Raw genomic sequence first — 13,608 nt, forward strand, 5'->3', positions numbered from 1 at the left:
TCCGGACGGTCCGACGTAAGATAGCGGACGATCCGCAACATATCCATACGGTCCGGCGTGATGCACCGGACGGTCCGTGATGGGGTCGAATTGTTCGGGGTTGTACCCTGATGGTCCGGCCATGTACGGTGTGACCTGGGCGGTTTGTGTGCGGGGCTGCATCTGGTCGGACGGTCCGGTGAAATACGCCGGACGGTCTGCGGTATAACCGGACTGTCTGAGATGATGCTCGGACGGTCCGGCCGCGTCCAGTACTTGCCGTGTGCCTAGTGGTTGTGGCTGTGATGGTGGCACGAAAGCGTGCATCGGCATACCATATGATGGCTGGGTCAAGGGTGACCCATTTATAGCCGATGTGTTTGACACGGGTGGCTCTGTATTAGACTCTTGCGATGGAAAGATAGGAGCAGCTGATTTATCGTATGAACGTGGATGCATTTTAATAGATTCATCTACATATTGCTTTAACTGATCTCCTTGTTGATCCATGAAAGTCGTAAGAGATAGATCTGGAGTACTTACAGTGGGACCCTGAAGTGGAGGTAGGAGAGATTCCATATCGATCTCCCCTTGACGGATGATCTTCTGGTGGCGATCCACCGTGAAGTGTGACAAGTACTTTTCTGCCGCCTCCTTGCGCCGTTCGGAGAGTTTATGCAGCAGTTCCGCCTCTTCCTTGTCGCGTTGTTCGTTCCATTGCCGCATCACCTCCTTCTCATCGCGCATTACGAGGTCTTCAAAGGGTCTTTGGTCATCAGCCGGGAGCGCCTCCATGGCCGGCTTAATGATGTTGGTGGTGGAGATCTTGGTGTGATCCTTCGAACCGGCCATCTATGGGCCGATTTTTAGCAGGTCTAGACACCTATTCCCCAGCGGAGTCGCCAAAAGTATGTTGAAACCTTTTTCGGGCGTCAAACACTGCATGAGAACCGATGGCGGTGCCCTCTGCAGAGGCGCGGACGGTCCGCGGCCAGGGGCCGGACAGTCCGCGACCTGGTTCAGGGGCTAGCGTTCCCTGCCTGACGGCCGGACGGTCCGCGCGTGCGCAGGGGCGGCGAAGGTCGCCGGTGGTGCCTGGATCTTGCTCTCGGGAGGGACCCCGTCGGGGAGGAGAGATTCTAGGGGTTGTCTAGGCTCGGGCGGGCCGACCTAGACTCTTCTAATCGGCGTAGAGTCGAAGATAGGCGAAGAATTTGGGGATCGAGAGGCTAAACTAGAACTAGACTAGAACTACTTCTAATTGTGCTGGAAATAAATGCGAAATAAAAGTGGTATTGATTCGATTGTTGGGGGTTCAATCGGCATTAGCCCTTCATCTATATAAAGGGGAGGTCTGGATACGCTTCGAACTGATTTCCGAGTCAATCCCACGGTTTTAGGTAACAAACCCCGCGAGAAACTAGGAACCCTAATTGTCTCTGCGCTGGCGCGGACCGTCCGCGCCGCCACCACGGACAGTCCGGACCGCGGACCGTCCAGCCTCAGGGTCGGACTGTCCGCGTGACTCTTTTTGATCTCCAACAAGACCATTTGTTTTCACGACCAGATTGGTTTTGACACTGGTCCGTATGGGTACTCGTACCAGGAAAAAGCTCGTTCATACATGGGGATGGATGGAGACAATATTTATTTGAAAGTTGCACAGCTATTTTAATTGGACCGACAATTCGTAGTCACTACTACTGAGAGTATTATAGAGAAGGTACTTTATTTAGCCGTCTCTACAAATTGTTCTTCAGAAATCGTAAATCTTAGCCCTCAAATAGCAATTTTTTAATTCCAGATAATACCTTATCAAACAGCCACACGAGATGGCGTCACAAGTCACAATTATATTTTTTACGAAACACGCGTAGCTCATTTAACCACTTCACTCCAATGATAGTTGTCTATAAGGCATATTTACTCTCTTGCATTATCTTTTCAGGTTTTTTGAAATAAATATTTTAGACCCTAAACAAATTTAAATAAATAAGTTTTTATGTGTGAAGTGGTAGATATACTATAATTTTTGTTTTGATCGTTTTATCTGAAATTGTTCGAAAATTTTGAATTATAAATATGATAAATTCAAATATAATTTATCAACCGCGAAGTTGTATACCTTTTTAAGATCTATAACTTTAGTCTTGGTCATTATCTATCAAAGGTTTCTTGGAAATTTTGTGTTGTACCAATTTTTACAGACGGCTCTTGATCTAACTGCCTTTGCAATTGACTTTGGTAGATGACTCTAGCCGCCTGTAGAAATTTATTAAGAGTGCGTTTGGTTAGAGAGTCAACTAAAATGGAGCGGTTCCATTCCAGTTTTTGAGAATAAAGTCGTTCTATTTCGCGTTTGGTAAATAGACTAGAGCCACCTAATTTTTTGTTTGGTTGAAGAGTAGAATAGAGCGGAGCCGCTCCGTTCTCTGTTTGGTTGGAGAGCTATATGAGTATAGAGGGTAGGAGAGGGAGGAGAGCGCTCTGTCCGAGAGAGCGCTCACTTCCGGTTGTTTTTGTGGAGCGGAAGCATTCCAACTATTTATAGTAAATTTTTATATGGAGACTACAGGAGCCGCTCCGCTCACATTTTGTTGGAAACCAAACATTCAGAAAGTAGGAATGAAACCACTCTATTTTCTTTCGCTTCTCAATTAAACACACCCGAGCTACCACTAAAAATAGAGGCATATGTAGAAGAGGTGGATTTTTAGAGATGGCGGCGGCGGCCCAATGCAGTGGCTGCTCTAGATAGAGCCGCCTCTATTAAAAAAAGGAGACGTTGAAATCGTACGTAGAGTAGTGAGTTCAATATTTTCCATTTCAAAGCATCTATCAAAATGACTGATTAAAGTTTTATAATGTATTTTGGTCCTGGAAAAATTTGTGAAATCATAGTTGACTCATGGGTGTGGATGGCAATAGGCACAAAATGCCCGTGTACCCGCGGGCGTGATGGGTAGGGATGTAGATGTCACTCTATGTCTGCGAGCAAGGATTTGGACACCACCATAAATCCAATGGATATTTATTAATATGCAAATGAAATGAGTATTCCCACCTGCAAACCCGCTCCATGTTGTATGATTTGTAATTTTCACTTATATTGTTGATTTTTGGGTGATTGTGTGTAATAATGTAGTTTAAATGTATGACAAACAATTTGTAAATTGCACGTTCTTGAACAATTTATTTTTGTGACTAATATGAACTCAATGTTGATTGATGCGTGCATGTTTATGGTGGCGAGCATGTGGGCAACCCGTAGGTAAAACCTACCCCGTGGAATGTGGATAGAGGATATGGATACAATTTGCTACCCATCGCAGATAGAGGGGCATTTACACGGGTATGAGATTTTACCTGCCAATGCAGGCACATGAAACTAATTTCTATGGGTATTTTTCTTGTTGCCATCTATACTCATGGGAGTCCGCACTATACTGCAACTACATCGATTTTAATCATCACCAAAGAAATGAATTTGAGCATTAGGCCATTATTAACATGTTCGTCAAATATACTCAAACAAGCCAGCTTATCTATCATAATTTTCATTGATCCAAAGTGAATGTTATTTTTCTTTTGAGGGAATTGTATTGTTGGTCCTATTCGGGTCTGTTTTTATCCCTGTTTTTAAAGTTTGCACATGTGTCACTTCTTTTTTCAAATGAACAGAAAATTTACTCCTATTCCATTATGAACAGTTAGATGTAAATTTAGGTCGCAAAAATACGTTCATACCCTTCTATTATTATCCTATCTTTTATTAACTATTTGTAGATTTCCCCCACTTCAATATAAAAGTTTATAACATAATTGTAACATAAATCCGACCGTAAATTTTTAAAATCAATATTTCAACTTTGAATTTAAAAATATTTTAAAATTGATGAAAGTAAATTAAATTTTACATTAAATTCTAATAAAATTGTCAACATTTTTAATTATAATTTTGAAAATATTTTAATTATAAAATATTTTAAAAAATACCCCTGGTGCATTTCAATAGATGGCGCCGTTTTAATTTTTTTGGGAAAAGGGATAACTTCTAAGATTTGACTAAAGCTAGTATATTGTTTCCAATTTACTAAAAGATATGGTTTTGTATTTAATTAATCCGTAGCCGGTTTACCCTGTACGTTGTTCGATCTAGTTAAAAGTTTACGGTGTTTATATTAGTCTCTAGTATATTAATAGTACAACACAAGCTAATGAACAGCGATGCACTATGGTGTAGTATTGAGAAACCTTGGTATTAATTTTAAAAAGAAAACCTTGGTATTAAGAAACTGTAGTTTTAAAAACACTAGTATAATGTAAGTGCGTTATGATAACACATAAATTATTCACAACTGTTGTTGTTGATAGGTATTGCAAGCAACAACAATAGTGTAAGCTCATGCTTTAAATTTATACTATTTTTTGTTATCCTTATCTAATTACATGCACAGAAGCTTACGTAGTTGTTAGACGCGGTAGAGATAAACAAGTGGAATCTCATGCTTTAAAGAGTAGAGATAGATACGGAAAACTATAGTTTAAAAGGTATCTCTAAATTTGTTGCAAGCAACGAGAACTTCGTAGCGCTTCAAAGCTGTAGTATTTTTTTGAAACAAAAAAAAAATCTTTGTAGCCTAAGTTGTTAGAGCATCTTTAAGAGACATCCTAAACAATATTGTATTTTGAAATATAGAGCTCGGGACCAGAAAACGCCTTCCAACAGTGACCCTATTTTATAAAATTCATCAAACGACTTGGTCTCTCATGTCCTAAATATATTACCCCATATATTGAATCCTTATCTTGTTTCTTTTTAACCTACAATTATTTATTTCCTAATAACGTGATTTATTTACTAAATAGTATTATTTTAGGCCTAACTGTTGGAGTAAAATTTATTTTTGAGGCCCTAAACATTTTAAATGCAGTCCTATTTTTAATTTTAGGTCTCTATTTTAGGACTTTTTGTTGGAGCTGATCTTAGCCCATTTTTAATGGAAGTTTTACGAGAAATTTGATGGAATTAATTAGTATGTAACACAGAATTTTTGATCACTATATTTGTTATGAAATAGGTTAAATATAGTTTTATCAGCATAACTATTTCAACCTATTTTCAAGGTATTGAAAAGTATGTGAAACCACCGTCGAGATTAATTTATTTCATCGCTTTCTATTGGTTATTTATTTAGATGAAAGATTGAAGTCACTCGTGAGCCTACGGAATTTTGTGATGAAACTTTTTATTGAGAGAGTAAATTCCATTCTTCATCTCATATATATTACTATTAGTAATGTGGCATGTATTGTGGCGACATTAAAAATGATGTGACACCAAAGAGAATAGCCTTTAGTTACCTTGCAATTGTGCGCCTGGGCACCCACGCTGACTCCATCAAACTGGACCTCAACCTCTGGAGCTGCGCTACCCAATCTGCACGCGTCGCAAGTGATAACTCACAACTCAACGATTATTACAGTGCATGGGATGGGAACTCCCGCGCTAAAAAATTCTACGAGTAAACTACAGGGAGCATATATATACCTTTGGCCGGCGTCTCTGAGCATGCGCAGGAACGCCTCATTCTCTGCCGGCGTTAGTGGAGGCGCCTCCCTGCTTTTGTTGCCCTCTGCCGCCATGGCTCTGATCATCTGTATGTCGTCTAGAACGTACGGTATTATCTCTGTATATATATTGAGACTTGAGAGAGAGAGAGAGACAGAGTACGTATTCTAGCTCTTCGTCCCACACATGCATGTCCAAGTCATTACTCCATGCACTCATATATGCATGCACTTTATTTTTCGACCTAGTAGTACTTAAATTATCGCATATAATATTATACATACAAGCTAAGCAGGAGATGGATGCCCACGACTATACTCTCCTGCAGCTTTCGTGTGCCGCAATCATGCATGCTCATGGCTGCTTGGTGGCACGACGGCGGTGTAGCGGCCAGAATGAGCTAGCTAGCTAGCAAAAATACAATAATAGCCATGCATTGACCAAGAGGATCGGCGGAGGATCAAAATGTAATAACCTAGTATATACGTTGAGAGATTGATAACTATAAAATAACACGGCACGAGGGTAGCGCAACGAATAACTATTGAGTTGTTTTTAAGGTCGCGCGCGCGACGTGCCTGGCGTGATTGTTTACATCTCACAAATAGATTTTCTCCCTACACATAACATTCCCTCTCCACTCAATTAATCTCTATCTCTACTATATAAAACACCAGTTTTTTCTGTTTTTTACGTTTCTACATCTCACTTTACACAAAAATAAGATAAAATTGTATATAAGTGGAGGTTTGAACCTGATTGTTGGCTCCACCTCTTACATGAAATCATAAAACTTTAAGGGAGACCGACTAGATCTCTACACATATTGCATGACAACTTTCTCGAGCAGTCTCAAATTTTTTATCAGTCTCTACATATGATATCATGACATCTCGATAAGTTTCATGATTTTCTGACTTTGTTTGTGTTTTATTCAATTTTAAAACAACTGGATCACAAGTTCACGAGCATGTTTCGTGAGCATGGTGCTTGAAAATTTCGGTCTGTTCATTTTTTGCATTCACTGTTTTTCATTTTCGAGTGACTAGCAATTCAAATCTGAATTATCCGAAGAAATTCAATTAAACGAACTAAATCTAATAGTTATAGCAAATCCTTTTATAATTGTGCCAAAATTGAACATGCACTACCGGAATCAGCTCCTTTGCCGTGTGTTCTAAACACACGGCAAAGGCTATTTTACACTCGGCAAAGGCTTTGCCGAGTGTAACACTCGGCAAAGAACGCTCGGCGAACTGTACATCGGCAACATCTTCTTTGCCGAGTACTTTTTGTCGGGCACTCGGCAAAGTCTTTGCCGAGTGCCATTTGGCACTCGGCAAAGAAAAGTCACCGTCACGGCGCCAAGTAACGGTGACGGATTCTTTGCCGAGTGCCTACGGCGACACTCGGCAAAGACTGGTCCAGTGGACCCCACAGCCAGTCCCTGTGCCGAGAGCCCTAGTGGCACTCGGCAAAGGCGGTTTCTTTGCCGAGTGTCTGGTGGCCTGGCACTCGGTAAAGAATGCTCCAGTGTGCCCCTTTACTAGTGTCTTTGCCGAGTGTCTTGGCAAAAGCACTCGGCAAAGATGTCTTTGCCGGTTCCCAGGTTTCCTTCTTTGCCGAGTGCCACTGTCAACACTCGGCAAAGATGTCTTTACCGGTTCCCAGGTTTCCTTCTTTGCCGAGTGCCATGGTCATAGCACTCGGCAAAGCTCCCCTTTGCCGAGTGTTACACTCGGCAAAGTGACCAGGATGTCCCTTTTTTATTTGCTTTTGTTGTTCCATCCAAACAAACAAAAGATATATATCATTCACATCACATTATATATCAAGCACATCACAGAATGAACACATTTATCATCAACACCATATATATCACAAAGTCTCACAAAACAGATCACAAGTCTCACTAAAGTCAGGATCATCACAAAACAGATACAAGTCTGCATCATCACTAACATCACCAAGTATCTCACAAGATAAAGTGTAACTAACATCACCAACACTCATAAAGGTAAGTCTGGATCATCACAAAACAAATCATCAACGAGGTGGGCATCTGGACTGGTTCGGCGAAGGGCTGGACGAAGCATGAGGGTTGTTCGACGCCGCCGATTGACCCTGCACAGAGAAGAGATTGTATGTGTGAGAACATATGAATATATATCATGCAGTACTAAAATTTTGATACTCACAGGAGTAGTGAACTCTGTAGGGTCAGCTGCAGGGAACAACGGAGGTGGTGGAGCATGACCCTGTGCGGCGCCAAGGCTCTGCATGTACGCGAACATCTCCGCCATCCTCTTCTCTAGCTCCTCACGTTGCCTCCTCTCATCATCTAGCTGAGTCTGTAATATTTCGCCCTAATGTTACGATAATGCAAAGAGAAGATATATAAAAATCAATGAACGATGAATAGATAAGGAATAACCTGGAGTTGCTGGATACGATGCTGTGAGGTGTCCTGCCGAGGTCGTATGGCTGGGCTCGCGCTCGTGCTCCTTGCTCGCACCTGAGAGAGAGTGGGAGTGGAGGACGAGTCGATTGCCCCGTCGGCAATCCAGTACCGCCCATGCCTCTTGCCTCCTCCGACCCTCATGAGGACATCTCCGTCGATGTCCTCGGTCCTCGGATCGTAATCTGGCCCATGGACCTCCTTGGCCATGGCGGTGTACTCACTGAGTCGGCTGTGGATGGCAGGGTTGGTGTACGCCTCGGGCCCGTCATCCGGGTTGTAGGTGACGTCGGACGTCGCCTTCCCCTTGTGGGCCATGGCATATGCCGAGAACGTGGAGCAAGGCGCGCCACCATGTGCCGCCGACTGCGAGAAAACCAACGAGATGGTTAGAAATCATGTCTAATCGAAAGTTATATACCTAAATAAAAAAGAGCGCGTACCCATGCTTCCGCGTATTTGCCCAGACTGCGGCTGCCTTGATGGTGGGAGGGACCTTGCATCAGCAAACGCCGTTCCCGGCTAGCGTTGTGCGCCTCATCCCACTCAGCCGAGCACCACCTCTGCACCATCTGCTCCCAGCACTCAGGATGCGCGGCGCACCAATGAGGAATCATCTAAAAAAATATAAGTACACAGCATATCAGAAGCATATTTAGTACCAATAATAAAGTTTTGTATTTACCTGCAAGTACTGGTCCGGAGTCAACGACATGGTTCGGGCATCCTTCTTGTTCACCTTCTCCCCAAGGACGGAGCCGTGGTAAGTGACGATGGCCTGGATGCGCGCCTCGTAGTGCATGTACACGACGAGCTTCTTACAGCATGTCGTAGACACCACATCCGCCCTAGCCTCATATCCAGCATCGCACCTGAAGAAATCCTACATACACAAAGACGATGTATCCATACATTATTTCAAGAATATGCAACAAATGCGACTTATTAAACAATATAGTGCGATGAAGACTTACCCACAGCTCTTGCTTCACCCGCTCCGCCTTGTTGTTGAATTGTCTGCCGTCCCGATCTACTGCATCGGGGGCGACGACGTAGTGGTCGAAGGTGTATGCTGGGCTCGTCACTCCGGCGTACTCGACAAGTCCAGGGAAGTGTTCCCGGCATAGAAGGCCCAGGATGCCATTGGGGTTGCGGCCGTGACCCCCTGCAGTCTCCAAAATCATCCAAGACCTGTCCAAGTGATTAAGATGAAGTATTAGTTTCTATTATTAATTTGAACATATAATATGAAAAGGCAGCAACAATATCTAAAGTTACCTACCTCTCTCCATCGGGTCGTATCAGCGGACGTCTGTCACGAAGTATGGGTCGCTTAGGGAGGCTCGCGGGACCTCGCAGGTAGATACTCCTCGAACCTGAGGAGCCAGAACCTGAGACGTCCTGCTGAGCGGCGTCGTCGTCGTCGTCGTCCTGCTGCGCCGCATCGTCGTCGTCCTGCTGTGCCGCATCGACAGCGGCTTGCTGCTCCACCTGCTGCTGTACGGCGTCGTCCTGCTGCACCTGCTCCTCCGTCCTACGGGTGCTCCTCCTCCCCCTCCCCCTCCCCCTCCTCGTCCTCGTCCCACCGCCCACCATCTTTGTCCAACAACCTGCAATTAAGAGTAAACAATTAAGCACAGATAAAAAATATGTATTTAGAAACATATGCAAAATAAATGAAATATAGCATTACATCGATTAAAAATAATCTTCATATGTGTCCGGGTTAGCCGGATCATAAGTGTCATCATCACTATCAACCATTTCATAGTCGACATCATCTGAAGGCGCAATTTCTTCATTGGCATTGCCTTCAAGTATTTCTAAGTCATTCTCATTTTGCACCTCATCATCCTCGTCATCAACAACCATTTCAATATCTACTTCCATTCCGATCGCTTCGGTTAAGTCTATCTCAAATTGCCCTTCGAGCCCATCTTCTTGGAAGAACTCTCCGTCATATGTGTCCGGGTCTAAGTTATAATCTTCATCGTTTGGAACAGGTAATTTAGCGTGCGGTGATACCTTATACACAACATCCCAACCCTTAAGATGTTGTTTCGTTTGGCACGCATATGGAAGATAATACACTTGTGTGGCCTGTTGGGCCACAATATAGACATCGTCTCCTGGTAAGGTGGAATCCTGTCGAATTTCGACTAGCCCAAGATTAGAATGTGTCCGTCTCGTAACTTCAGGGTCAAACCAATGACATTTGAATATCACTGGAGTAAGAGGTTTGGAACCATAAAAATTGAGTTCATATATATCTTCAATTCTTCCATAATACTCGACCTCGTCAAGCCCGGGCGTATAGACTCCAGAACACGTGGTTTTTCGATTGGGCCGGCTTTGGTCGTAGCTTGTTGTGCGAAAATGGTACCCATTGACGTCATACCCAGAAAATTTCCTGACCCTATAGGCAAAGCCATTGGCTACTTGTCTCAACTCGGCACTCATAGACGGCTCTCTTTGGCCCTGCAAGTTCAAACACGCTAGATTGTTATATTATTCGCATGTAAGAGCAACTTCAAATGACAAACTAAGCACGTACCTTACGTTTAAACCAGGAAATGAAATCGGGCAATCCATTTCCCGCACCCTTTCGAAGAAGGGTATCATATTCCTGTGGAGTTGGGTCCCTTGATCGACGCCAGAATTCATGAAGAAATTGCTCCATGTATGGCGTCGCCTCTTCAAGGTTGGTCAATACATATAGCATGATATGGCGCCACTCTTCATGTCTCAGGGTCTTGGTGGTCGAACCACTTGCGCTTCCGAGTTGCCCTCGAAAAATGCTGAGATTCGATTCATTGTCGCCATCATTGTAACGAGGGGGTGGATTATGCACGCTCGGCAGTTTGTCACCATAGTAAGTTGTTGTGAAGTTTGACACCTCCTCCAGTATGTATGCCTCTGCAATGGAAGCCTCGATTTTGCATTTATTTCTACATTTCTTTCGGATAGTCTTTAGACATCTCTCGATTGGATAGCACCAACGTCCCTGCACGGCCCCCCCCCCATTCGTGCCTCATACGGGAGATGAATAATCAAATGCTGCATCGGATTGAAGAAGCCGGGTGGAAAGATCTTCTCCAGCTTACATAGTAACACGGGTGCCATCCTTTCCAAGTCTGCAATCATGGTCCGAGCTAACTCTTTTGCACAAAGCTGGCGGAAGAAATAGCTCAACTCAGCAAGCGCTAGCCAGACATGCTCAGGGACATAGCCTCGAACCATCGCCGGAAGAATTCGTTCAATCCATATGTGGAAGTCATGACTCTTCATCCCTAAGACTCGCAGAGTAGATAAGTTCACCCCCCTACTAAGGTTAGCTGCATACCCATCAGGGAACATTAACATCTTGATCCACTCTAGTACTTCCTTCCTCTGGGCCCTGCTCAGGACAAAATCGGCCTTAGGCCTTCTCCATGTCTTACCACCACTAGGCGGCTTCATCTCTTGGTTTGGTCTATCACATAACTCTGCCAGATCCACTCTTGCCTTTACGTTATCCTTTGACTTATCAGGAATCTCCATAATTGTTGCCCAAAGTGCCTCGGCGACATTCTTTTCAGTGTGCATCACGTCAATGTTGTGTGGAAGGAGCAGGTCATCATAATAGGGGAGCCGAGTCAATCCCGACTTATGTGTCCACATATGTTGCTCACCATATCCCACAAAACCACCTTCTGGGTTGGCCACGAGACCATCTATCTCTTCGCGAACTTCGGCACCAGTCATCAGTGCAGGTGGGCGGTCTGTCACCACGACACCTTTCGTAAAGTTCTTGATGTCTAGTCGGAATGCATGGTCAGGAGGGAGAAATTGTCGATGTTTATCGAATGACGAATATTTGCCACCCTTCTTCAACCAAATGAACCTAAGAGCTTCCTTGCAAACTGGGCATGGGAACTTACCGTGAACACACCAGGCGCAAAATAGCCCGTACGCCGGAAAGTCATGCATGGAGTACTGGTACCAAACATGCATTTTGAAGTTTGTCTTCGTAGCTCGGTCGTACGTCCATACCCCTTCCTCCCAAGCACGGACCAATTCATCAATCAAAGGCTCCATGTACACGCCCATTTTATTCCCCGGGTGTCCAGGAATTATCAACGACACGAATATGTTCTGTCTTTGAAAGCATACGCCGGGGGGAGATTGATGGGGATAACGAACACAGGCCAACATGTGTATGGGGCAGCGGTCATTCCATAGGGATTGAACCCATCTGTGGCCAGCGCAACACGAACATTACGAGCCTCTTTAGCTTTCTCATGGTGAATGACATCAAAATGGGTCCATGCTTCACCATCGGATGCGTGAACCATCTTGTCAGGATTGTATCGTTTGCCTTTTTTGTACCATGTCATCTGTTTCGCGGATTCCTCTGTCATGTATAGACGCTGGATCCTCGGTATGAACGGAAGGTGGCGTAGGATTGTCACGGGGATGTCGAGCTGCCTCTTCTGTCCATCACCAGAGTCTACCTCCATGAACCTAGACGATTTACACTTCGGACAGTACTTTGCCTCAGTGTGTTCTTTCCTAAATAGGACGCAGCCCTTCGGACAAGCATGTATCTGCTCATACGTCATCTTGAGTGCACGAAGGAGTTCCTGTGCCTCGTACATGCTCTTTGGGAGAACGTGATCCTCCGGAAGCAGGCTGCCAATAACTGTCAACAAACCATCGAAGGCGTCTCGACTCATGCTATACTGCGACTTGAACGCCATTATACGCCCAATGGCATCCAGTTGAGAAACCTTTGTCTTGTCGTGAAGGGGTTTCTGTGCCGCGTCAAACATGTCGTAGAATGCCTTTGCTGTCGCCTCTGGCTCGTCCTCCGTACATCCTTCGGCGAACTGTGCCTCGTGATAGTCGTTCAACATGTCCGCTACCCCGGCATCAGCATCGTAATCCTCGACGCGTTGTCTCACCACCTCCTCTCTCGTGCGATGCGCTTCACCATGGAAGATCCACCGAGTATAGTCCGGCGTAAATCCATTCTTCCAAATATGTTCTACCATGGCCTTCTTTGGTTTTCTTTTCCGGTTGTCACATTTGCTGCACGGACAAGGGACTAGGCTAGCTCCTTTAGCAGCTTCGCCATATGCCCGTTCCACGAAAGCATCGGTCTTCCTAATCCATTCTGGGGTGACATCATTACGTCGAACGCGGCCCGTGTACATCCACTCACGGTCCTCCATCCTCTAACATATATAACCGAGTATAGTTTAATATAGACATGTAATGCATGTACACTACGTTCCTACCTTCTAATAGGTGATGATAGGTCCTAATCCCACCCGCGGTTGCGTAGATGGAGTTAGTTTCCATGCTCTACTCCGATTCGAGATAAAATTTCGGCAGCACCTACCCGCTGTTCTCCGGATACACGTCCTGACAGGGAGAGTGTACTGTCCGGAGAACAACAGGGAGGTGACGCCGAAACTCTATCTCGGACCGGAGTAGAGCATGGAAACTAACACCATCTACGCAACCGCAGGCTGTCCAAAAAACGTGGACAATTCGAAACAGATACATTTGTAGATATGCAAAGATCTGCATATCTACACTGTATCTCTTTCGAATG

At 44.5% G+C, this 13,608-nt stretch overlaps 1 protein-coding gene across 1 annotated transcript in view; it reads right to left on the reverse strand.

The window, feature by feature from the left end:
• The window catches only part of LOC103640479 (ABC transporter G family member 45), a 28,539-nt gene extending 22,818 nt beyond the window's left edge, over positions 1 to 5,721 (reverse strand). The window contains exons 1-2 of the mRNA XM_020541282.1: positions 5,531 to 5,721; positions 5,344 to 5,419 (exon numbers count right to left, since the gene is read on the reverse strand). Of these exons, the coding sequence (XP_020396871.1) occupies positions 5,344 to 5,419; positions 5,531 to 5,637 (183 nt within the window). The 5' untranslated portion in view covers positions 5,638 to 5,721. The remainder of the gene's footprint in view (positions 1 to 5,343; positions 5,420 to 5,530) is intronic.
• Between the last annotated feature and the right edge of the window lie 7,887 nt (positions 5,722 to 13,608).

This window comes from Zea mays, chromosome 7 (genome assembly GCF_902167145.1).
Source record: "Zea mays cultivar B73 chromosome 7, Zm-B73-REFERENCE-NAM-5.0, whole genome shotgun sequence".
Classification (NCBI taxonomy): domain Eukaryota; kingdom Viridiplantae; phylum Streptophyta; class Magnoliopsida; order Poales; family Poaceae; genus Zea; species Zea mays.